We start from the raw sequence: 27,590 nt of genomic DNA, 5'->3' as shown, positions 1-27,590 counted from the left end.
ATAGTATATAAACACACTGTAGATTTATGTAGTAAATGAGGGGGTTTATGACCATTACAAGATCTGAAAAAGCAGCAGCAGTTTTATGTAAAGTTGGATTTTTTTCTGGACCAGAACAACAGTTTATAGATGACTTTCAGGAACAATAAAATAATTAAAATTGCTTCAGTGTCACTCATAATTTCAGGCCAAAACCTTAATCCTGTTCTTCCTTACTTCTTGTTCTTCTTCTTCCTTATTCTTATTCTTAATCTTAATCATATTCCTATTTCAGGCCAGAAGCTTAAACCAGATTCATCCCCCTTTTCCACCCGTGGCTCAGAAGTTCACTTTGGTGACAGTTAAAAACCCTGGACAGCACAAACATTTTAAATGCAGAAAAAATTAAAAAGCTTCCAAAAATGATACTCAGATACTCTTTCAGAGCCTCCTTCTCATGTTCCTTTTGGTCTGAAATACCTTCTGCCTACCTTTTGAAACAGTTTCGTGCCAGAGACAAAAAAAAGTCCTTCCTGACTTCCATGCTGCAAGTTGCAGCACTGATTGCTCACACAAAGGTTGGTTCCTGAGAGTATTTGCTGCAAACCCTATCATATTTAGCTCTGAGAGTCTGATTCAGAAAGTGAATGAGGGTGGCAAGTATCTTTATCTACTAAAACTCACTTCAGCTTATAGTTCACGAATTGGAATTCTCTCTCTTTCCTTACAGAGCAGTCCTTAGAAGGTATCTTAATATTTAGAACCATGTATGCATTCATTTATGAATGCAAGCTTATTAATGGATTTTTCTATGCTTAAAATATAGTTTTAAAGTATTACAATATTCTAAAGGAAGGAAATCTAACATGCCACTGCAGTCAAACTTTTTAGCAATGTTTAAGAATAATCTCCTACATCCATTATGATTTAAAAACATTCAAATATACAACCTTGTGACCTTTTTTCTACCTTTTTTTTCTGCTTACCTCATGCTTTAAATCTATTGTAAAGTCTGACTTCAGTGGTTCGCTCTTCAACTTCTTTGCAAGCCTATACAATTAGAGATGAAAAAATTTAATCAAGCATATTAAAAAAATCAATCACTAGTGCATGCAGGAAAGTGTGGCTGATATTACTGACTATCTTATGGGGGAAAAATAATAAATCACATCTCTGTATTTACTGCCTCAAGAAGAAACTTATATTTATCATATAAATCCTTTTTTTTTTCTTTTTAATCTGAGCAGTGTCTTGATGTTAGTATTAATTTTCAGCACACACATTTTGATACACTCTTCCTGACCAAAAGAAAGTTCTCATCTGGAGTAGATGGAGAGTTTGGCATAACATTTTCAACAGATTAAAAGCAGCAGTGCATTTGAAGCTCAGTATTGATCAGCATCTCAAACTGCAGACAATATTCTCTTTTTGTGTATTGCAATGCACAGTATTTAGGGACTTTCAATTTATGAGAATATCAATCCTTGCTACAAAAAGATGCATCTGAAATCTATGAACTTTTCAAATCTCATTTGAAAGCATCTAAACGTCTAATCTGAATTAAATATCTATCTTACAGCAGGAGAAACACTTCTAAAGGGCAATGCAAACACTCTAAAACCCAAGAATAAAACCACTGTCTGGGAGAGAATACATTTTTAAAATTACAAGATGGTATTGAACTACTTGAACAACTAGTACTGGACAACTATTAGCTAGTTGATGTAGGCAGAGTGAAGGAAAACAAATCACATGCACAGCAATGATACAGAAATCTATTCCTGCACTCTTGTCTACTAGTAAAATCTAAAGTGTTTATAATAATTATGCTTGGAATATGTAAAACAACAGAGAATAAACAGGAGAGATTAAAAATTCAATTCTTACTTGTTAACAAGTGGAATGCTAAGTGCCCAACCAGCAGCAAAATCTGGAAATTTAAAGACTGTAGGATTTTCAGCAAAGGCATAATGGTGAATTATTGTAGATTCTTCATCATATAATGCTTTACCTAAAAACCACTCCTGTAAAGGAATATAGGAAATAATTTTGTTCATCTACAGCATCCTTTTAGTGAAGATGACGACTGCATTCATGCTGAATAAAGCAAACCTGAAAACAAAAACAAGGGAAGCATATTGTTCACAATAAATAATCTGGACAAAAATTGTACTTGGTAAGAAATTAAACTAAAGGTAGCTCTCTGAAATCAAATACAGGCTGCATTTTCAAACTCCAGAATATGCCCTGGATTCCACTTGTTCAAAGAACACTGAATCCCAGAGTCATAGAATGGTTGAGGCCAGAAGAGGCCTCTTCAGATTATCTAGTCCAATTCCCCTGCTCAAGCAGGAGCACCCAAAGCAGGTTACCCAGGACTCTGTCCAGTCATGTTTTGAATACATTCCACAATCTCTCTGGGCAACCTGTTCCAGTGTTTGACTTCCCAAACTGACAGCTCTCTAGACAAGACACTCCAAAGCACTGTATTCAGGAACTTCATACATATCAGTTTTGAATTTCCATCCACCTGGCCTCCTCTACACTAGGGAACTCAAAAAGAGATTTCAGCTGTCACACCCTCACTGTCCTACCACAACATTTTAGGATTCTCACAGACAAACTGTTCTTAAGACAGATCTTTTACCCCCTTTAGTTATCAACAGGTACTAAGTCATTGTTGGCTATCCACATGGGTTATTCATTCTGGACATCTTTGGGGCTGTAGTCTACCACCCTGCTAGGATGACAGGAAGAGGAGTGGCACATACAGTTTGGTTTAACCTTGCTGCTGTTTTCCACTATGAAAGCACAGTTTGAATCAACCTACTGTTGGAACACAGCATCACAGAGGGGTTGAGATTGGAAGGGACCTCTAGGGATCACCTGGCCTAACCTCCCCTGCTCAGGCAGGTCCAGCTATAAAGCACAATGCTCAGGACCATGTCCTAATGGCTCATGAGTTACCTCCAAGGACTGAGACTTCACAATCTCTTTAGGCCAGTGCTCATTCATCTGCACAATAAAAAAGTGTTGTCTGATGTTCAGGTATAATTCAGCATCTGAGCGTTTGCCTTGAGGTCTTCATCTAAATAAGAGATTCCTCACTGGTTTTTAGTTTTCCTGCAGTCAGTAATGCCCTTGGTTATCAACACAGGTCATTTTCTTAACATTCCTCCACAGTCACTCTCAATGCTTTGAAACATTTGTTTTCACTCATTATTACATTCAGTACTACATTTGGATCAGTCTCAACATTTCTGTTACTAATCTCTACATATCCACATAGAAAAGCTGCAGATTCATCAACAATTCACATGCCCATTGCAGACCTCTTAATGAGATAAACGTATACCAACTTTTGATTATGCAGATTGCTGAGACTTTAAAATGAATAGTGAATGAGATCATTCTGATATAACTCAGCTTAAATTTTGGGCCTGATGGACTACTGCTGTATACAAGGAATGGACAGCCACACTAAGATGACGATTACTATGTACAAAAGCAAAATGTTTCATTTTCCTTTTATTGCAGGTTGGAATGTAATTTGTTATCTTATTAGAATCTGTGTGTAATGCAAAGGACAGACACTAAAGCTGGCAAAAGGGCAGCATCTAGAACAAAAATGTTTGTGTTTCTATTCTGAGAATATCAATTACAAGTAGGTGTTTCTGAAACAGGAAAAAAAAAGGATATTCCAAAGGTCTGAATATATTCAGTCCTCCATTTTGAAGACCAAGTGTTTTAAAAGGTAAGATCTCTGAATTGCTGTTATTATTATTACCATTTTAGAAAAGAATTGTGAGAAAACACCACAAGGCCATGTGCCTGAAAAAGAAGTAAATATGCTAAAGTGAGTCCTGAAGCAGAATTACAATAAAGAAGCAAAACATATTTCACACAGAAGATTTTGGCTTCTTTTATTACAGGCAAAGGACTGACACAAAGGTGATTTTTTTCTGAACACTGAAAATTCTAAATATTAACACCTTTCATGTCAGTTGCATTGCCAAATTTTCTTTGCTCCTTGGTGACTGTGCTTCTATTTTGTTCAGCAAGTCTTTTGGTATTGTTTCTTTGGTATTGTTTGGTATTTCTTTGGTATTGTTTCTTTTCCAATAGGTACAGAAGACTTATCACCAAGACAAATCAGAAAGAGAATGCAAGTAAAACACCCTACTATTTTTTACATCAGAGACAAACTAACATCAGGCATTCTATCTGACGATAATCAGAATTGATAACAGACAGGAAAATGGGGAGAAGGGACCACAAAACAGACTACATTCATCTTTTTATTGATGGTACATATTCACAGAAAAAATGGTTTCTCTGCTCGATTTTAACAGTTCTTTGACAGTTAGACAGGTGTTTGTACTGCTTCATGTTACATACCTTGCTCTCAGCCTCAGCAACAGAAATCCATCCCCCTATTAAGGTGTTTGGACACATCTTTTCCAACATTTGGCAAAATACACTCAATCACATTCAAAAAAAAAGTCAAATATCTAAATTTTTATTTCACCTTAGACTTGTCAAATCTTCTGAGTGTTTCTAGCAGTTTTATAACTTGTATTCTTGTATCTTCTTCACAGAAGAAAATCCATGAGGAGTTCCTACCATAGGTAACAGAGAAGCTAAAAAAAGAAATAAACATTTTACTAATAAGGTGGATTATAGCCAAAATGGCACATTCAAGGCACATTCCCCAAATATAAATAGTTTGCCATCAATTCTTCATTTACACAGAAGCAGAAAATTTTACTACCGATTTAGAATTACACATCAAAGGACTACAGTGAATAGATAAAGATACTGACTCTGCAGCTACCTATTCATAAAGCACCAGCTATTCCAGAAAGAAGGGAACAGAGATACATAAAGAATTTCCATTCAGAAATGTACAGGTCTAATAGCCACCCATGAATTCTGACGTCCGTCGATAGCAGTTTAAGTTACCTTCCCCTTCTTCCAAGGGGCCCCACCATTGGCTGTCTGACAGCATTGCAGCCACTGTCAAAATGCCTAATGAGAGCTTTTCTCACAGCTGTTGGACACTGATCATTCCCAACCTAAGAACTTCATTAGCTTTTCCAATACAGTGAAACTGTACAGATTGAAGGGATTCCTCACAGATAGCAATACTCTCAATGCAGGATTCCCGACTCCCTCAGAAAAAAGCCACTCCTTGTTTCTCTGCTCCTCCCACCTTCATTCTTCCACTACTCATCAAAACAAAGCTGTAGTAATTAATAACATCCTAACGGAAAAAATCTACAATCTTTATTTGTCCAGTTTCCTCTGCATGGCTTTTACATCGATTCAATTTAACAAATCATCTGAGGAGAGGGATAAGAAAACCAGTACCTATAAACATCACAGTCTGCTTTCTCCACAGCACTTCCTACTGATAAAATCAGCAATGAAAAAACCAGCAGAAATGGAAGTCAGCAGAAGTAAGTAAAAAAGTTTGATTGGATCATTTATGTTTTGGGGAATGATGTTTGCCCAAAATAAACCCCAAAGACCAAAACCCACTTGAAAAGCCAAACCCATCATCTGAGGAAAACTTAAGCTAGAAAATGTGTTCCCTGCCTCTGCAGGTATTGAAATAACATGCTAGAAGCACCAGATGGTTGCCAGGTGTTAAACTAGTTCAGTCTTTTTTCATCTGGGACAAGTTATTGTGCTTATTATTTGGGCTGGGGTAGAATTAATTTTCTTTACAGTATCACGACAGTCATCTTCCTGCTGAGCTACCTTTCCTCTGTGTCTTGCAACACTATTTGACTATTCACTACTTTCTGCTTAAGACACTTAATCTGCTAAACTACAGTAGCCAGAAGAACTCATTCATCCTTTCAGCTCATAAAAGCATATACTTGGTGCATAGTCAACACTGAAATCCAGCCAATTCTCTGCCATTCAGCCAAGCAAAAAAGATACAATCAATTTGGAAAAACACTTCCTAGCTGTCCCCTCTAAAACTTGCCAAACAAGTACAGAAAGGGTATCAGATACACCTCAGGTTTTTAAATATGTACAGTACTTAATACCCTGTGAAGTCTGCAGGCTTTTCTCTCACACGTTAGTGCTCAGCTAGAACTTCAAGACAGAAATGTGTGGATTTACATGAAAGCAGGTGGGTGAAGTGCAAAGGGAAAACACAAGAATGACCCCTACAAAAAGAATTACTGCATCTTGCGAATACAGCACACATAAGTTCACAAAAATAATTATCAGCTCATCTAGCTATTGATGGACAAATATAATGATTCCCAAGGCTAAGTACTTAAGGTCTCCAAGAGAGTCTAATTGAGACCTCAGAGCAGAAAAGTTTGGAGTTCAGACTACAAGGGGCCATTGGAGATATCCAGATAAGATCCTGTTTTGGATAATTTCTTAAAAAGGGATTTCTTCTCTGCTGAATGAACATGGTTACTGAGAAGAAATGTAGCAGGCCTTCTGGGCACAGTAAGGATTCTATGTCATAAGATATCCACTGATTGTATCTTCTGACATTACATATTTTGTCCAGCTTAACGTGTGTCCAAGAACTAAAAATTAAGAATTTTCATAATTGCTTAGAGACCTCCTTAAAAATGCTGACAACTACAGGACTGAGAAAAGCTGTTTTTTCAAAAGCAGTTTTCTGATACAGATGCACCTTATATCACAAGTAAAAGCATCATCAGCTGCTGCAGAATGGGCCGACCTCCCTTCTTCCTCTTTTGTCCATTAAGAAAACAAAACAATAAAAGCTTCAAAACATCAACATACTTCCAAACTGCTCCATGTCTTCATTTGCCAAAAGTACTAAGTGAAACAGTACACACAAGAAAACTCATACTCCAGAAATCTCAAGATGGAAATCCTCTACTTAAGATTCCTCTTCTGATTTCTAAAGAATTCTCTTCTGCTTTCTCATACAAATGAGCATTTGTATTTTTGCTTTTAGTTTTGTTATCTTATAAGAGCTATATCTGTAAACCCTATCACCAAGACATAAATAATTAAGAAGAGGAACTGCAAGGTCATTGAAACAGGAGCTAAGCAGGGGAAAAAAAGAATGATTGATAGTTGGAACATCATCTTCCAGTTTTTTGATTTACTTCAAATCTCTTTTGCTGTTTTTCACAGTTTACATATATCTCAAAGACAGCCACTATACAAACACTATTTTCATGTTTCTACACACAAAGCAGAAGGAAAAATATCCTGTCCTGCAATCATTCTGATATGAAAACCTCACCCTGAATAAGTCTACTAGATTACATGAACTAAATTAAATTTCAAGAGGCTGCAGATTTCAAATGCAAGCTTCAGGCAAAAAGATAGTCTTCAGCATCATGGAGCTTGAGGATTTCTGAAACAAAGTCATTGTTTCCTGACACTTTGCAAGATACTACCACTACTACCATATAAATGTAGCAGGTCTTCCTTGAAGCCATCTGCATAAGCTAAGAAGAAAACATATTTGAGATTTGAGATGACCTGTCTTTTCTGATCATACTAATATGAAAATTGGCCATATAAGCATCTAAAAAGATGCTGAAACCTACAACTTCTCACTACAGAGACATACCACCTCTCACAAACAATAAAAGCAATAAAAAACCCGAACAGCTATTATGATACATCAAAAAAAAAAAAATTACTCCATTCAGTCAAGTAATCTGAAAGATCAAAATTTCTGTAACACTTCACACCTTACACTATAAGAACTGGGGACCAAATAGAAAAATGCACATTTAAACAAGTTGTTTCTTTAGACTAGTTTACTTCCCTAATAATTTTTACATGCCCAGTGATTTGAGGAAGGTAGTTGCTCAGTTAAATTCTATTATTACTGTTCTTTTATTTAAAATAGGTTCCTCTGATTTAGTTAAGTTTATCAGAAAACTGCTTTGTAAAACACAAAAAAAAAGAAGTACAGTAAGAAAGTTAAAATATAAGGTTGCAACTCTCATTAAAAAACTTTGCTTCTGAAAAAAGAGGTAACTAATATATATATTCTTGGTTACAAAAACTTCTGAAAATAACTGACATTCATTACACTTACTCTCTCATTAATGGCAATATTGTCCATGCACCTTCATGTCTGTTGATCTGATGAATAAGCAGAACTGTAGGCAATTCCTTTAAGAAAAATAAAAAAATTCCCATTAAACTTGAATTATATATACTTTCTTCCTAAGTATCAATTAATCTTTAAAAAATTATTCTGGAATGACTACTTAGTTTTCATTGTTTTTGACTGGCAAGTAGCGCTGAAGAATAGATGACTTAGGATGGTCTGAAACAAGGTGACCTGCAATTTAGAGATAGTGCCTCTTCCAACTCATAATTTCTTAATTGTCTTTTAGTTATAAAGCTAACAGACTTCAAGTTAAATGCTTTGCATAAGAACCCATGTAATCAATATACCATAGTAATCTCCTTGTCATACCATAAAATCCCATACTGTAAAGAAGTAATTAATGTACGGTATTCTACAAAGCTTCCATCGGACAGGCATGTTACACACAGCTTAAGTGAAAGTTCTGACACTCTTTACTTTGAGCTGAGCTTCGACCTGTCACACTAACATCATGACAAAACCCATGGATTTACACAAAAATCAAAATGAGGAGCCAGCATTTTCTTCTTCCTGAAAGATCAAAGAAGCTTTCCTACGAAGAAAAATATTTCTCATAAATTCCTTTGCTCTTTTGTTACTTGAAACCTCTTTGATGTGGCAGATCCCAATGTCTAGCAGATAAGCTACCATTCTGGGGTAGTTTCCAAAAAACCACCATTTAAACACAGCTTTCTGATAAACTAAACTGCACAATTTGTAATACATGCGAAAAGCTGGATACAGATACATCCCTTAATACACACACAGTACCTCACTCCATCAACGAGTCCAGTCCTCCACTGCAGCATCATTCTGCCTGGATGTGACACCAGCTAAGAGAAGGGAGAGGTTCCCCGCTCACCTGACAGTCTGACAGGGGGTTACTGCCCACAGGAGCATGGGACTCAATACAGGATTCGGGGGAACAGCAACTTAGGCTGGCACAAAACTTCACATGAGATGCTTAGGAAAGAGGAAAGGGTCAGGTGGTGGGTGGTTTAACTCCAGCTGGAAATTAAGCACCAAAGAGCTGCTCACTCAATGCCCCTCTTTCCCCACCCTCGCTGAAACCAGGACAAGGAGAAAAAAACATTGGTAAGTACAGGGGAAAAAGGGAGCTGGTCACTTGTAACAAATTACTGGTCAGGACAATTGTCTGGCCATGCCCTGCACTGATCACTGCAGTCTGTCCTGTCCTTAAATCCCACTTCTAACTCCTGGGCAGGAGGCTTTGTGTGTCTGTATTTGGAGACCTGTGTTCCCACAGCCAGAGAGAGGACCATGAGTCGTAGGGGTGCACCTGTCTCTCCAGGCCCTAATCCTTTTCCACTTACAGCTTGCATATGTCAAACATTCCTGCTGGATGAATGCTTTTCGTGAACGATGGCATTAATATAAAATTCACATGTAAACACAAAAACAACTTATTTTCTAAGAAAAGCTCTAAGATAAAGTTTACACTATTTGCTGACTCTGTCAAGTTTACTTTAAATCCTTTTTAAGGGCAGTTAAGCACAGCACCTAAAAATACATAAAACCTCCAAATTTCGTATGCTAAAGAAAACATCACTACTGCTCTAAAGAATAACTGTATCTCCTAGGAGTGCATTAACCTTACACAAAAACAAGGATTTATGCTATTGGAATGGCCCAAATTGAAAAGAAACAATGCCAAAACTTTAATTTGGAACAGGATATTCACCTGCATCTCAAAAATCAGCATTTCTGATTTATGGTTCCAGTTCAAGCCAACCTAACAAATATGTTTCTGCTTGTTTTCAATTTACTGAAAAACCAAAAGTTCAGAGGTTTTTTTTGTGGAAGTGGCAAATCTCAGTCACAGTATGCTCAACATCTTGTATTTCACTAAAATGTAAGAATAGTAAAATTTACTTTGGTATAGTTTTATTTTTATTGATTTTATTTACTTAATTTATATGCTTATTTTTATTTCTGGCATAAGTTTATGGTAAAACCGTAAAATTATGTTTACTTCTGCAATGGCAGATAGGAAGATAAAAGAGCAGACCTCTCTCTTTACAAGAACATTTATTTTTACCTGCAGTTACACTAGTATTTGCAGGCAGCCATGCATTTCATGTACAGTAGGATCCAGACAAAGAAAAAAGTAGTTAATAATAATATACTCAGTGTCTCTATCACACTGAAGGCTGAAACTGGATTAATTTTAGATAAAAACAGCATTTGCCCATGCAAAAGGAATGAAGTGACATAATCTAAGTAGCTGTACCACATGCTCAGTTATCTCCTCTTTAACAAAAAGCCAGCAATTTCCTTTGTGCAGAGCAAAGGAGTGAGGATAAAGAGAAAGCGCTCTCTCTTGAGCTAATTCAATACTTTTACAAGGTATCTTTTCTCTCTGACATTCTCATAAACCTGCTCTCTTTCTCTACAACATAAAAATACATGTCCTGCATGATCCTTTCCTTCCACTCACTTCTACTCATGCATCAATTCTAATTTAATAAAGGAGATGCTTCAAACACACTGTGCAGGTAAAACAGCCTCTTTCAAAAATACTGGAGGATCTCTGTTGCTTTTCCTCCCTCATTTCATGTATTCTCACTTTGAATCTAGTGGAACTGGGCTGACCTATTCATTTTATTTATGCTGTCTTCAGTACAAGGACAGAAAAAAAAGCAAAATGTAGCTGGTGCCAGCTTTGAGGAGCAGAAGGGCACGTGCAGTCAAGGTAATGATATGTAACTTACACATTGTGTCTGTCTGTCTCATAAAACTCTCCTACAAATGCATCCATGGCCTGTACTGCATTCACTGGTAATTCTAGCTTGAAACTACTGTTTTCACCATTACAAACCACATCTGTTTTCACACATATCAACATTTTACATATGACACAAGTAAAGTATCTTATAATCTAAACTAAAAAATTTAATCACTTTTTGAAGACTGAGAAACTACCCTCCCCACTCTCACAACTGAGCTGACTCTAAAGGGCAAAACCAAAAAATGGAATTGCTTGTTGTGATCAGAAATACCATATAAGACATTTTTACTCCAAATGCCACTTACTCTATCAGCATAGTGAGATCAGCAATACCTGCCACAGATTACAATTGCAAACTCTATACAAACAAAAAACTAAGTGTGAATAAAGGGGTTAGATCCACATTTTGAAACCAATTCTAAAGACACAGCCTCACACAGCCTCATTTGTACCTTAAAATCATTTAGTATTTTTTATGCAAGTTGAAGTATGAAGATGCTAGCAACACAATCAATTTCACAACAAATAATTGAGAGAACTCTGGTTCTTTAATGTAAATATTGAAAGTTCTCTTCATTAACATGAAAAACTTGGAGGAATACTATATCCAATAACAAAAAGGTAATTCATAATAAAATAATTAAGAACTAAGTAAGGAAATTGTTAAGCTGAAATAAGTAGCTGTTTTCTTTCTGCACTACATGCAATTTCATATTAATCTACCAAATCCTATATAAGAAATGTGCAATTTATAGAGAACAAAACTGTACAGTGTAAAAACAAAGAAAAATGCTAAGGTTTCACAGACTACAAGGCCAAAATGGGCATCTGTATGCACCCAGGGTGGCAGAGATCACCCCCAGCTAAACCTGGATTTCCAGACTAGGTCACATCCTCTATGACCCTCTAGCAGAATTTTGCTTTGCTTTCCTACAAAATAGTTCACTGAATTTCATCTAAGCATAACCAAACCTTGCCCCAAGTGTATTGTTTTGTGGGAACATGCTCTATTAGAACACAATTCAAACTAGATCTTGCTCAGCACTATTAATTGTATGCCCTATGTGACATGATTTTGCAAGTATGACATAGAAACAGATCTGGAACTGCGGTGAAATGCAAAACACGACAGTAATGTGTTCCTTGTTATATTACTGAGTCACCTGATCAGAGCAAAAAGCAATCTTGTAATACACTAGAGAAAAATAAAGTAGTGTATAGGAATTTGCTCCTAATGAGTCCAGTTTGCTTGTATCTGCAGGTGTCTTGCATATATCCCTGTGCTTTGTGAGCTTATTAAACTGCCTCATGCAGCCCAGAGACGGGGGGCAGGAGTGGGGATCTTAAACCCTGAGCACTGCTGCTGAACTGCACAGCTCCAGAATTAGAAAGGTTTTCCTATCTCTACGTACCCTACAAGCACATAACAACGTTTTCCCTACTCTCATCTTCTTTTCAGTAATCAATCCTAAGACACATTCAGAGCTAGCCTACCTTCTCAGCCTTCCCTTGGGAGGTTAAATAAGCCAAGCTCTTACAGACATGTGCTGTGACTACTTTGATAAAGAAGAGCTGTGAATACATATGAAGTCTCCCTACAGTTTTATTTTCACAAATATGCCAATTCTGTAGACATCCTGAAGGATTTCTAAAAGAAAGTAATAGCAATAGTAAAAGAAAGTAATAGCAAATCTCCTACCTCTAAACCCAGTGGGTCAGACAATTGGGTGGGAATTGCCAGCTTCAAACATTACACCGAACACTACATCTTCTCTATATTCTAACAATTTGCTTAAATATTGAAAATTACAATACACATTTCAAATATTTTTCATGTTTTAAAGACATAAATATCAATTTTATCAGAGCCCCATGTCCAGGAATCCAGGACAAAATATTATTTCAATAATTCCATTCAAATAAAACTCATGGATGATTTAAAGTACTATTTTACAACACCACTGTAAAAGAACTTTGCTTCTGTTTAACACATCAGTTATTTAGGAGCTTCTCCAAAGTTGTCTAGTTCTTTTAATTCCTTGCTCTATTTCTCCCTTTAGGCTGCATCCATAGAATTGTAGCATAGTTTTGAGTTGGAAGGAACCTTTAAAGCTCACCTAGTCCAAACCCCTCCAGTGAGAGAGACATATTAAATCACATCAGGCTGCTCAGAGCCCTGACCAGAATGATCTTAGATGTTCCCAGGGATGGGATATCAACCACCTCTCTGGGCAAACTGTCAGCCTCACTGTAAAAAATTTCTTCCTTATGTTGAGTCTGAATCTATTCTCTTTTAGTTTAAAAACTTTACCCTCTTCCTTACCATTACAGGCACTAAAAAAATGCTGTTCCCTTCTTTATAATCCCCCTTTAAGTACTGAAAGGCCACAATAAGGTTTAAAAAAAACCCATGACAACAAAACCCATATTCCTAATAAAGCATAGTTTCCAATAATAATCTTTTGCTCCTCAGGAAGCCCAAAGTAATAAAGTATAAAGTACTATTTTCCATTAGAGGAAACTTCTACTTCTGTCCTACTCTCAGATGCCTGGTTATCATTTTCAAAAAGACCTGAGTTTTCATAATATATTATGGGTATTTCAGAGAGCTCAGTGAAATGCCATAGTGTTACCCTGCTTTCACAAATCAAGAGCAAGTACTTTGTGCAAGTCTGTCATCAAATGATCTTACATTAAAGAAAACATGGAAGCATTTACTTAATTGTATGGAAAAAATAACTAGAACTTAAAATAATCTGAAGTGTTCCTGACAGTAACTTCAGAATAGAGGCAAAGACAACAAAAAAACCTCCCAAAAAAACCAAACCAAACCAAAAAACCCCAAACAAACAAAACAAAACAAAACAAAACAAAAAAAGATAAAGCTTTCTACGACAATAATACCCTGTCACAAAACCCTATAATTATCACTGATTAAAGTTTTTCATGTAGGAAAGATGCTGGCAGTCACTGATTTTGTATTTTACTTATTTTTGACAATAGTGGGAGTGAGTTTCAGCAACTGTATTACCACATGGCCAATTCCTAACATGCTGCCTAAACTTCCCCCAACTGGAAAATCAGTAGAAAGTCCAGTAAAGTTTTTTGTGATCCAGAAATAATTCACCTGTGCTCAGTAGTAATCAGTTACTTTGATTTGCATTACGTTGATGTGACACTCCAAGATTTTCCTCAACTATTGGTTCAAATGACCTGCAGCGAACCATCATACAAAAATTTATAAATGTGCCTATGCTTTCCAGTAGCAGGAGGAAAAAATGTGTTGACAATTGCCTCCAACCTTGAATTGATCATAATTCAGATGACCAGAACATGAGAAAACTCAAGAAATTACTAAAATGAAAATAAGTATTTCCCCCCTCAAATATACGTTCATCAACAAATTAATAATGTGCCCCACTCCTCCCATCCAATTAGTAAAAAACCATGGAATAGTTCTAATTTAATTTACCCTGGGCTACATGTTGAACTTGCTAAATAAAAAGTGTAGCTTTGGAGGAAAAAGCTCATTCAATATGAAAGTTATCACCAATTTAGTTTGCATTTAATTTTCTTTTTCCTCCCCTAGGATCCTCCATCTTCCCCTTAGATATCCCATATCTTCCCTGTTCTGTTCTTTTGAGAGCTACTGATCACCAACATCACAAATTAAATACTATTTTGTAACGAGACAAATAAAAAGATATGGAAAAAATTCTTGAAAAGTTTTGAGTGCTTATTTTAAATGCTACCACAGATGTGTATAATAAAACAGTAGCCTAGAATAACAACAATATATTGCAGTAAAGTGTCATTTGTTTGGTCTTCACTTGAGTGAATAAAAAGCAGTGAGGAATACTTTCTCCAGAGCTCAGAGTTTACAAGAATTCTAAATAAATGCAATCATACAAAAGACAGACATGAGGTATACAGTACATAGCTATTATTCATGAAAGCCAGTATTAAAGATGAACCGCTATAATTATGTTGCCAATTGGTCTGAGTAACATCTTCATTTAGAATGTGTTTAAGACAGAATTTTAGTATTGTAGTTGATAATATTAGTGTGTAAAATGAGTTTTTACTTAAAAGCAAAATCTTTCTCAATCCCAACCAGTGCAAAAAAACATTTCAGGCTGGATATTAGGAAAGATTTCTTCACTGAAAGAGTGGTTAAGCATTGGAACAGGCTTCCCAGGGCAGTGGTGGAGTCACCATCCCTGGAAGTGTTCAAAAAACTGAGCAGATGTGGCACTTCCTGATAGGGTTTAGTGGGCATGGTGGTAGTCAGTCAAAGACTTGATGATTTGGGGATCTTTCCCAACCTTAACAACTTTATGATTCAAGCAATGAAATTTAAGCAATGTATGGGGTTCAGCTGATTGTTTTAATATCAGCAAAATCAGCAATATAAGTAGATTTTTTTATCCACAGAAAGCCTGAAGCATCTTTCACTGACAGCAAGATTGAGACAGTTGTCTCCCAAGCTAAATCAGTGTGACACATGAGGGAGCAGGTCCTTTCCCCACAACAGGCTCTGGCCAAATAAACCCAATGTACCTTTTTTAACTAGGAAAGAAGGGAAGGAACAGCAGAGTAGAAAGAAGCTTTCACAAGGCAAGAAATTTGGTGTATGTATTTCAAGTACTGGTATAGATGCTCAGGAGAACTTACAGGAACAAAACAACTGTCACCAGGTAATGATTTTAATCTGATGATTTAGCAATTCTAGTCTCATGTATACTTGAGCACTCTATTCTGAGATGACTGAGCAATTTTAATACAGCCAACAGCACTGGAGGAGAAAGCTTTATAGCAATCTCTTATTCTTTACTAAGGAAAGAAATACCTTAGTAAAATGGGTTCATTCAAATCCTATTAAGTATGCAGAGATTGCTGCAGGAGAGGCTGAGACACTTAGCCTAAAGCACTTTAAACTTCCAAATTTCTTGTATATATTTTGCCCTGACATGACAAGACATCTCTGTGAGGTGACAGGTCCTATTTTCTGCATTAAAAAAGCCAAGGCAGTTACCACACATTTGACTGGTAAAAGCAGCTATATAAAAATGGTATATGATGTGTAAGGCAGGGCTGAGGGGAGCCCATTCATCACTACTAAAACATTTAAAAGATCTCATTAGTGCAGAATTATCCAACTTCTACAAATTCCTTTAAATCTGCTAAGCATCCATTAGAGGAATATGATCCTGTTCACCTTCCAGCACTACAGTGTAGGTAACTTTTACATTTTCAGCAGTTAATGAGCTAGGCATCAATTCTGCTGATAATAAAGCCTAGCAATTGTCAAAAGGATGCCAGTACCTTTGCAGAATGAGAAGCAAAGGCATATTAGAAAGTCAAAGATCAAACAATTAAAACAAAAAGCCAGGAGAACTGCTGGAGGAAAGCAAAGAAAACAAAAGTCACTCAAATGTGTAAAGCCCTGCAAGTTGGCCTCCAAGAGATTTAAGACAACTCTGAAATACATTTTCAAAACTAAGCAGTACACTTTTCCTGGAACAGTTCAACAGAACAGAATTTAGAAGCATTTCAGAACATGAGCACCCAAATATTGAAGCCCCAGAATGAGCACTTTAAAATGCAAATCCTAAAAGGAATGAAGCATTATGAAGAAAGACAAAGAAAAATGACCAAGAGAATACTGATATTAGGCAATGTATGCAAGCAGAGTAAGTAACACAACATAAAACAAACACAGGTGCTAACACAGATAAAAGGTGGAAATAGGAACTTTATACACTGACCACTTAAATACACACACTTATTAGGGTTCTATATTGCAAGCTCTCCCCACATAATATAAGTGTCGTCAGATTTGGAAAATAAATGTAAATATTAAAGTTATGGATGATGTTACAAACACAAGAACAAATAAATCCTTGCCAAAAAAAAAAGGAAGTTGTTGCTAGGAAGGAAACAAAGGGCACACTATTATTTTAAACAAAAACCCGAAGGGAATCGATCTAGTAATACTGAGAAATCAAAAAGTTTAAAGCTTTTGAAGTTAAACCATATCTGTTTTAATTATAAAAATAGAGTTGATCTTGATATGGTGGAAAACCTTGCCATAAAGACAACCTACTGTAGACACAGAGATGGAGGGGCAGGTCAGAATGTAGTCCAACACTTCACTTAAATCTGTTAAACCTTGTTAAAACCGCAAGATCAAAAAATGAATCACCTGATCAGCCTCAGCTGGAAAGTGGCTTCCATGGAATGGGAAGCCATTACAGGAGGGAGAGAAGTAAACAGGGTTTTCATACTAGAATCCTGAATTTAAGCAAGTAACTGAAAATTGAAGCAATAGGTATATTATGCATTGCATTGCATTTATGGCATTAATTTTGAAAGGTCTCAAGCAAGTTGTATCTATTTTATCTAAACATACAAATCAATTTAATAACAACTCAGTTGCCTTGAAAAAGAAGTTTTTCCACTAAATTTTCTAACTACAACATTATTAACTTGCATGTGAGCTTTACAATAAGTTCAGACCTAGTCCAAGAACTACTGGGAAATTTTAACGACAGAGCTTGTTGTAGGTCAAGAAGAGGAATGTATGCCATTCATTTGTGGAATATATCTATCATGGAATGAAATAAGGAGAATACAGCCCAAGAAAAACATTTTCAGAGTTGTTTCTATCATAGCCTGATAGTATTGAAAATTTGAAAATTTCAGGTGAGATATGGATGTCAGAATATAGTGAATTCTGAATTTGTTGTATTCTGAATATAGGAAATAGTATTAAAACAATAACAGAGGAATACTTTAGAAAACAGAACTTCAGCTAGCTTCACTCCAGCATCTGAAATCAAATGTGAAAACAGAGCTAGGAAGAACTTCAGGAAATATTAATTCACCCAGGATGTCTCACTAGCAAATTAAGGAAAGAAAAGATAACTGCCTACAAACTCCCTGAAAGTAATCTCTCAGAGATGGCCAGAACATCAATAGGAACAATTCTAAATTGGATTTAAAGAAATTTGGAGATATAAACAAGAGAATTTATTTGGAGAAATAAACAAGAAATTTGGAGACAGATAATTTCTGATAGGAATGTGGTGATGGCTTAACATACATACCTCAAAATTGAAGCAAACTAATTTTACTTTTTTCCCCCTCTCCAATCCTTTAACAAAGAAATCTTCCGTATTATTAAAACAGTGCATGCTGCCATCAGTACAGCCTAGGCAATTAAAAATAACAGGTTTTTAAAGCACACAATCCGTGCCCAATGGTCACTGGCACCTTGGCAACAGATACTGTGGCCATGAACCTAATGACACAGTAACACTGACACGGGCACTAAGAGGCTTTTCAACACCAGAGATCAGCAGCTAAGACACTGAGTTACAATTAATTTGTGTTGAAAGGAGAAAAACAGAACCTTGTGTAGGCATGATCTTGTAAGATAACGAAGACACTGAACTTCTGAGGCACAGACCACTGGCACAGGCCAGCTGGGTTTCTGATCATCTTTGTTCTGGCTGCGCTTCAGGAAATAGGATATTGCAAAATTGTTTTAAACAAACAGGAACAAAACTATAGGATGCTCCTAACATTTGTCACTTGTTTTCACATCAGTCAACTGGAAATTGGGGGACTAAAGAAAAAAATGGTATTTTGAAAGTTTAATGATGATATTAACTAAAGCAAGCACTTACTCATGAAACATAGTATACATCCATTTCCTACATACAGTTCCACACTTTGGACTGCACTTGTTTCATTCAAACTGATGTTAATAATCACTACAGTAACAGTCTCACAAAACTCACAAAATGAGCAGTACTTCCCTTTATATGCAGAGGTATTTTAAATGTGTGAAACTTCATTTCTGTGTGATGTCACAATATACACGACTTTGCTAAAAACAAAGTAAGCCCAGTAGTAAAAATACTGCAAATCAGAGTTACAACACTTCTATAAAATGGAATTCATACTTCACATCATCTATTACTCACATGGAAGTATGTGACACTCATTTTCATTTTCCAATACTCCATGGTAAGAGTTTTAAAATATTCTTACATTATTGGTTTATTGTTTTGTTGTTTTGGTTTTTTATTTTAACTCCATAATGAACAGTATTAATTTGCTATAGTTCTTTTGGTAAACATAGGACCCCATTTGAACTCCAGACTTTTCAGGAAAAATTACAGTTTTTTGAATTGGCTGAGTGTGTTCAACATAAGAACCCTCAGACCCAAAGCAAAAAAACCTCTTACTCTACCAGACCAGTTTTCATAGGGAAATACACAGACTTTTGTCTTCTAAACAGTGTCACAATGACGGGCAATTAAAAAGCACTGACTGCATCTAAACCGGTAATTTTTCCAAAACTTTATTTACCTGTGTTCTCATTTTAAATGTAATAGCCGAAAAGTAATCCTGATTTTGAATTTTTTAAGACAGAAAGGGTGTAGTCCCAAATATTACCATTTTATGCTCCCAACAGCTTCCTCACTCTTATTCAGTGCTTCTTACGAAGGTCTAGTTTACAGAGGTTAAATGTTCAGGAATCTCAGGAAATTAAGAAGATTGGTAGAAACTGTAATGAATTTTTGCCATTGTTAAATTCTAGCTGAAGAGTTTTGGTTAATGTTCAATAAATCGCTATGGAAAATGCTTTTAAGCAAGAGCAAAATACTGACATCTACTGGTGACTGCAATTACAGATTGGTTTCACATTAAAAAAATGTTTTAAGTACACTGTAGAAGCAAATAAATGAACAAATCACTTGTAAGCATTAATATCAGTTACTTAATCCATTTTGAAGTGAGACATATATGCTAGTTTAATGAAGTAACACAAATCTAGCAGTTGGCTTCCATGTCCCATTTTAAAACAGTAGAAAATAATTAATGAAACCTTATGGACTAAACATCTACTGCTTGGGCCTGTAACAACAGAGGAGTGAACCTGATAATTCAGTCCTTTGTTTCGATACAGCAGTTGTCCTTGAAAACACAAGGATTTAACTGGTTTTGCCCGAAACTAATAATTTCATAGGTATTCTTTGCAATGAAAAATGCTAACTTCAAATGTTGATATACAGGATTGCAGAGATTATCTGCCCCATCTCCCTAATCAGCATTATTGGGTCATACCTCACTGTGGCATTGTGAGTTGACCAAAACAATCAAGGCATACCAAGTACCTGCTGACTATGACCATTGATTCTTTTCCTGTACACTGATGGCTTTCCCCTTTCCCCAAATTTCAGATACGAGATTTTTGGTGGGATTTCCATCACTGATTCTCTTAAGTCACCATGACTGCTGTTGAAGAGGTAACTTCTAATACTGGAAAAGTATCACCATTTCAGCATTCCCTTAAAGGCATCTCCTTAATTAGGCAATAAAGTTTTTTAGAAGCCACATCAGTTTCAGGTACAACCTTGATTACAAGAAGATTTTACCTCTCTCCCACAAAACATATGCCTGCCTCACTGAAAACATTTGTACTTCCACTAACTGAACTTTTCATTATTCATATTCTGCAACATCAATTACAGAACTCAGCTAAAATCCTTGGGTTTAACAACTGACACCATAATCCTCTCTGCACACATTGTATCTGAACACTTGTCTCAATTCCGAAGAGGACTCTGAAAGAGCAGAACTCTGCAGAACAAAGGCTGTTCACATGACTGATTTCATTAAAGGATTAAAAATTACATTTAGAATGGATTTAATTACAACAGGTTTGATAAGCTTGGATAAATGAAGCCTAAAACATCCAGCAGTCTGATTTAGGCACTACAAGACTAATGTACTTAAGACAATTTACATTAGACTTCTTTTTCCTTTACAACAAAGAACGTGGAAATGAGAAATAGGTCAAATAACCTCACAGCAAGCCATTTCACATCAGGGGATGTGTGCCACTCTTAAATTTTTCTTAATTTTATAAAAGACAAAGAAAATAAAGTATTGTTTATGCACACTGAACTTCTGATATAAGTTTCTTAAAAACATCTTCTCTCTAGGCTTAAGCTTTACAAGTCAAATTTCACATTAGAATGTTAAATACAGCATGCAGCTCTCAGGTCAGCATGACCCACCAGCAGGTCAAGGGCAGAGTGCTCAGGCTGCAGAGGGGTGGCAGAGCAACAAGGAATAGTTAGGGAAGGTGCTGCATCACTGAGGGACAGGGGCGAGGGAGGTGTGGAGGACTGCTGCATCCAGAAGTGGGGAATCCTGCCTTAGGATTTTAATGTCCACACACATTTCTGCTCTACTGCCATGATGTCAAACTTGTGCAATGAATTCTGACATTACAGCAATGAAATCTACATTACAGCAAATTCATTTGCTCTATTAAAATACTCACCTAAAATTATTCTAACTAATAATTAAATTGTTATGTTTTTCACTTCATAAAGACTACATCATTTTTTTCTTTTTTTTTCCATAAACACACTACAGGCATATTGGAAAATTGCCTTCTTCCAGGTCTTTCTTATCATTTTTGCATCAAATGTCATCCAAACAAAAACAGCTGTTACACAAAAAAGTTGATAGTTGAAATTAGAAGTACTGATAAATCACAGCATACAATCAGTAAATAACCAGTGAAATAATTTTCTTATAAGCACACAGAAAACAACAAAAGAAATAGAATGGATTTGATAAAAAGGAAACAAACCTCAGTATTTTTAGTAAAATGCAATAACAGCATATATAACAAGGTGCACTTTATATTATCTCAACATACCTTTCCAAGATCTACAGCCTGTTTCAAAATATCTCTTTTTAGATCTTCTGCTCTCTTGGAATGAAAAGAATTACTTTGACTCTGGATGACAAATACAATTCCTTTTAATTCTGTAAACAAGAAAATAAGAAGATTTAAAGATAAAAGAAGTTATTTTCTGATTTGCTCCAAAGCTAGTGAGAACCCAGGTGTGTGTGGGAATCTATTACCCAGTAAGCTATTCCTTTAATTATACAAACATTTCATGAAATAGTAAAAAGGCATTATTTAACACACACACAAATCCAAACCAGCCCTTTTAAAAATTCGTTTATAAAGAGCATGGCATGACTGGAAGATGTGCAGCAGTTAACAGTAGTCACACTCATGAGGTTGCTTTTCCTCCAATACACCAGCATTCCTTATCATCAGAGTTAAAAGGTGTTAGTCAGAGACCAGCACCTCCCCTCACTAGGAAATGCATGAACATGAAACAGAAAAGATGCTTCCCAAACAAAGAGTTTAAAACCCTACCCAGAAACGAACATCAGATGGAGAAACACACTCATGAGAACACTAAGTTGATACTCTTATCTAATATGACAGCATCAGTATCTCACAAGTCTTCACAGTGTTTTAAGGCATCATAAGTAAGAACTTCAAACAGGAGAGAAGACTGCAAGAAATTTAAAAGACAATAATGAAGTAGCTTTGCAAATGTTTATGGATTATAAAAGTGCCTGTTATAAAGTACAACAGATCATGACACAGGTGGCCAAATTTTCTTGACAACAGTAGATAGAATAATCCCTCAATACTTAGAAATCTTAGAAAAACAGGAAGATATGATCCCATTCAGAAGCAGAGCACAGCAGACAACAGAGGATGAGAAAGGGAAGAGGACAGATGCCTTTTGCAAAATTCTTAACAAGTTTGATCTATGCTGTATAACCCACTCAAGACCATTAACTAAGTAACAATCAATGTGTAAGATGAGGAGTAACACATGATACTGCAGCTTCTGTTTGTTTGGCCACAAAAGGCTGAACTTTACAGATACTGTGTAGAAAGTGTACCAGGAAACTCAGAATACAACAACTTAAGACAGCACTACAAGGAAAAAAATTAATGTCCATGAGATCAGTACAGAATGTTGAAAATTGTGGAGAAGAAACAAAGTTCAGACCAAATAAATTATATGCTAACTTGGCAAATAGAATAAAATGAGTGAAGAACAGTGGAACAAAGATGGAAGAAAACTGCCCAAAGGAAAGAAGCAATGACAAGGAAAAAGACTAAAACTGAGCCCATGAAGAAGGATCACAAGGAGAACATTGTGAACAGAAAGAGCATTAACCACAAATATCTGCACTAAGATTATGGAGAGATTGCTATGTCCAGGACCTGAGGATCGACTACATTGCTTTGTTCCTCTGAACAGTTATTTGTTAATTTAGACCTATGACAGCTCAAAGCTGCAGTAAGCTGCTTTTCTACTTTTCCCTCAATATTACTTTCCCTCAATTTATTAGCATATTCATCAAGACATTGTCAAATTCTGGGAGGTTTCTGGTGATATATTGTGGAGATTGAGTAAGCATTGGTTCAGGTATCAGTATTCATTTCACATTTTTCCTACACAGCATAGGAATTAACACTGTTCATGCTCTGAACCACCAAACAAACTGCTTAAAAATCCTGTGCATAATAAAAACATCTGAATAGCAACTAATTGCTACCTAGCAAGATCTTTGCTGGATTTCCTGTGCAAAAATTAAAATCGGTGCAAAAACTGAAACTACACTTTGTTGATGCTAATGAGAGTCAAAGGGCTAAATCTACATGCACAACACCAAAAACATCCACAGAGATAAAAAACAAACATTACCTTGTTTTTATATAATTGCTGTTTTAGTACCAGTATATTTACAGATATGGAAACACTTAGTTTCACTTATGGTACACTTAATGACACCTGTGACATTCTACAACAGAATACTTTCTAGGAATAAGATAACATCTACTTTGATGATTAAATCAAATGGAAATAGTTTCCTTTGCTACAGGGAGTTTAAAGTAGTTAATAAAAAGACATATTCAGTGTATGAAAATGTCAAAAGAAAATAGTTATAATATTAAACACCTAAATTGTTTCTCAAGCTGAGAAACACTTAACAAAGCAAGAGAAAGAACAGTCTTTTGAAAGATTAATATCCAAAAGTGCTACTGATGTGTATATAACAGTTCAAAAGAGAAAAATGAAGTATCAGGGGAACTAAGAACCATCAGGAACTATACTCTGTTTCAAACTCTTACATCTTACCTACAGGAATGGGTTAAAAGACCTAAAAAAAAACCAAACCCAAACCAAAATAACGTTATTAGGCAGAGGCAAAAAATTACGTATTTTCATACATCAGACTAGCAGTTCATCCAGTCCAGGATATTTTCTTTAACCATAGTAACAGGAAAGAGTACTCAGAGACACCACAAAATGTTCACTTTCTCCAGTGCTCCTCAAACTCTAACAGCACTGACAAATGTTATATTAGGAAATGCCAGAAGACAGGCATAATTAAGCAGGGTCCTTTTAGAACAAGCAGAGCCAAGTCCTGAGGGTTTAGCAGAGTGAGAAGTCCAAGGTTATAGTGCAGAGAATGTAAGTCAGGTCTGTTAACTTTTTGCCAGAAGGGCATCAGACTCGTCTTCAGAAAAGGCAGAACCCTGCAGAATTTTTATTCTCATTATTTATCACGTGTCCAGCAGCAAAAAATTGTTTTACCACTATTTTACCTATTAATGTTTGACATGCTTCTTAAATACTTGCTTCTAGATATTACAGAGTTATTATAACTTGTTACAATCAATTTATAATAACCCTAGTTATTACAAGTACAATTAGAGCCTAGCAGAATGGTAAAATTCAGTTTCATCTCAAATTGTTACAAGAACAGCTACTAGGTATCATCAAATTTTATTTTAAACTACAGTGCGCTACAAAAAGCAATTCACCCGTTTCACAGTGCAAGTGTGCATGTTCACAAAAAACTTAACTTCAAGAACTTCAAGTACAATCAAAGATTTAGAATTTTCTGTTTGATGAAACTATATGAACCAAGAAAAGAAAAAGTATTTGTGAAACAGCACTATACTCTACTTACCTCTGCCTATTTTACTGATGGTTCTACTTTTTTCAGTCTTCTAGAAGAAAGAAAGAAAAAAACCCAAGTAAGAATACACACAAAACCTCCAATAGTTCTACAGAAAAACACTGGGAGTCAAAGCACTCATCAGATTATAAATGTATACATAGAGGTTTTAACTCAAAAACTAATATGAAAAATAAAGTAAAATTAAAAAAACCCCAAAACATCAAGAACTGCAACAGATATTACATGCTATTATTCAGAAAATACAGTAAGAGTAAGAAAAAAAAATAGAAAATGCTTTGCCATGACTCAATTTATACCACAACTTTTTAAATTATTACTAACAATATCTTTTTTTTTATAATGCATCTCCCAAGCACTAAGTTTGGAATATGGAACTCTACAATAAAAACACACCTGTTCGGTGTGAAAAACCCCCCAGCACACTCTTATTCACTTAATCTACTCTCAAACTTCTATCAAAACACAATTCTTCAAGGACTCAAATGCAATTTGTATCAAGACAAATATCAAAAGGTTGTTGCACATAATGTGACTCCACCGGCATTTACTCAGGCATCACAAACATTTGTGACGGAATTTTAACAGAGTGCTGAGGAAGAGACAACAGTGACACTGCACTTGCATCATTAACCAGGAAACAAGACACACACATAAAAATATCTTAGGAGCATATTCGATTGCTTCTAAGTAACAGAGATGGAGTGGAAAGGTGTGGCTTAAGAGAGAGAGGACTGGAGAAAGAGCTCTGCACTGCCTAGAAAACTGTACAAAGGAAAACAGAGCCTTCATTTGTTGCACAATTTATCCCAGGTGACAGCATCCCAGTGCTTTGCTTTGTCCACATGAAAAATCAAACTCATCTTTACTAATTGCATAAGAATGTCGTAGGATTTATCTCAGTTCAAGTGTTTCAGGACTTTCAGACAGAAATGCCATACAAGGCACTCCTCGGTAAGAAGCTCATACATAGTTTTCCTACCCTTGAGCCAATTTCTATTTATAAATACCTAGCCCCCTCCCTTTTTTTAAAATATCAGATCTATGTAATCCTTTTAGCTCTACTTGCATCAGATGATCTTTCCTCTGACTTTTACACTGAAATGAATAAGCTCCAACTTCCTTGGTAGCCCTCTGTTAAACCTTTTCAAAAATTACTGCAATTGCATCCATTCTTATGACCCTTTTTCTGCTGCTTGGGTCAGTAAAGTTTAAAAGATTTCTTATAAACACTAATTTTTTTTGATATCTATACACAACACTGTCATTATAGCACAGTAAGTTAACATTCTAAGCTAACCTATTATCAGAGAAAACATAGGAAGATTTATTTCCTGTGCAAACAAAAATCTATGTGTTTTGTGGTACACAGTGTGAAGAACAAGCCATATTTACAATTATTTTTATTAAAACACAAAACAATTATTGCTGGTTATATTCCTGTTAATGTTTTTTTTAAAAGTGATGGGGAAAAGATATTTTGGCCTGAAGAGTTCTAGGAAGCACCTCTGACTTCATCTGAGGGAAGGTTTTGAAACTAAAATAGTAGGAGTGCCTTCATAAATTATATCCTGTATAAGAAGGATAACAGCTGGATTGAGACAGTAACAGAATTTATCAAACAGCAACCTACTAGTAATGCCAACAGAATGCCATTACCGAGCCTCCCAGATACACTGCGCAGATCAGCAGTTTGCAATAGGGATATTTTTCATTTAGAAGAATTACTGTAGGTACAGCAATCACCATCAAAACCAAAAATTACTTAGAAATACGTACTTCTGACTATACTTCTATTGTATTTGATGTCAGATCACTAGATCTAAATAGCAGCTATAGATTCTAACTCTTGATTCATTCCAGTACTTTTATTTTCCTCCCTTAAATTTCTTTTATACATACACAAATATCTGTTACAAATACATACACATATAAAAATGGTAGTCAGAAGTCTGTCAAAGGACATGCATGCATACACACCTAACACTCATTATGCTATTTAAAGCTAGGGCTAGCTCTGGCCATTAGTTCTCCTAATCTATTAATTTGAAATTTCATACCTAAGCTTTGCTTGAGCCGTGACTTGAATGGTAATATGTAATAATGCTAATTTGGCAGAGAGGCAGCCATTTCCCTCTCAGTGTATTACATATTTAGCAGAACCAAGAAGAAAGTAAAACCTATCTTTAAAATAATAAAAGTTATATATTCAAAAACTTTTCTCAACAGCAATAGCACTAAGAACTTATATGACACAGAACAGAAAGACATCATATGACATTTAGTACTACTGGAGTCAATGGTCAAAATAATCAATGCTACAGATATTAGGCTTTCTGCTCTGGTCTATTCTAGCTTATTTTATAATGTCTGTAAAATGTTCCTGCTCTAGCAATTAAAATTTATTACCTGCAGTACTGGTAGTTCAGTCTCATCTTCTGCACCTTCAGGAACTACACTTACAGCAAAAGCTGAAAGAAAAACCAGACTTTTTTCACATTACAGGAGCTCACTTTCACAACTGACAAAGTTCTACAGCAAAAAAACCCCCAACCCCCCCATCATTTAGGTAGATTTTTCACATTAAATGACACTGTATTTGTAATAATCTTTGTGAACATGAGAGTCTGTTCTTATAGAATTTATACATTTGCTGCCTGACAATTCCTATACCATCACTGAAAAAAACTACTCTTTGATATGAAGCCAATTTTTCTTGGCTTCAAGGCAAATAAATCCTTAAAAAAAAAATCTGTTCAGTCCAGTAGCTCACTTGATAGCAGCCTAATGTGCTACCAAATGGGAGACCTGGAGTCCACTGTTTTTAGGTTGAAGTTTGGATTA

At 35.7% G+C, this 27,590-nt stretch overlaps 1 protein-coding gene across 1 annotated transcript in view; it reads right to left on the bottom strand.

Moving 5' to 3' along the window:
* B3GLCT (beta 3-glucosyltransferase) overlaps positions 1-27,590 on the bottom strand; it is a 49,836-nt gene that overhangs the window by 14,593 nt on the left and 7,653 nt on the right. The window contains exons 2-8 of the mRNA XM_048295007.1: positions 27,156-27,217; positions 24,738-24,777; positions 21,598-21,707; positions 8,045-8,121; positions 4,508-4,619; positions 1,867-2,003; positions 966-1,029 (exon numbers count right to left, since the gene is read on the bottom strand). Coding sequence (XP_048150964.1) covers positions 966-1,029; positions 1,867-2,003; positions 4,508-4,619; positions 8,045-8,121; positions 21,598-21,707; positions 24,738-24,777; positions 27,156-27,217 — 602 coding nt within the window. The remainder of the gene's footprint in view (positions 1-965; positions 1,030-1,866; positions 2,004-4,507; positions 4,620-8,044; positions 8,122-21,597; positions 21,708-24,737; positions 24,778-27,155; positions 27,218-27,590) is intronic.

This window comes from Corvus hawaiiensis, chromosome 2 (genome assembly GCF_020740725.1).
Source record: "Corvus hawaiiensis isolate bCorHaw1 chromosome 2, bCorHaw1.pri.cur, whole genome shotgun sequence".
Classification (NCBI taxonomy): domain Eukaryota; kingdom Metazoa; phylum Chordata; class Aves; order Passeriformes; family Corvidae; genus Corvus; species Corvus hawaiiensis.
This window is presented reverse-complemented; position numbering and strand designations above follow the sequence as displayed.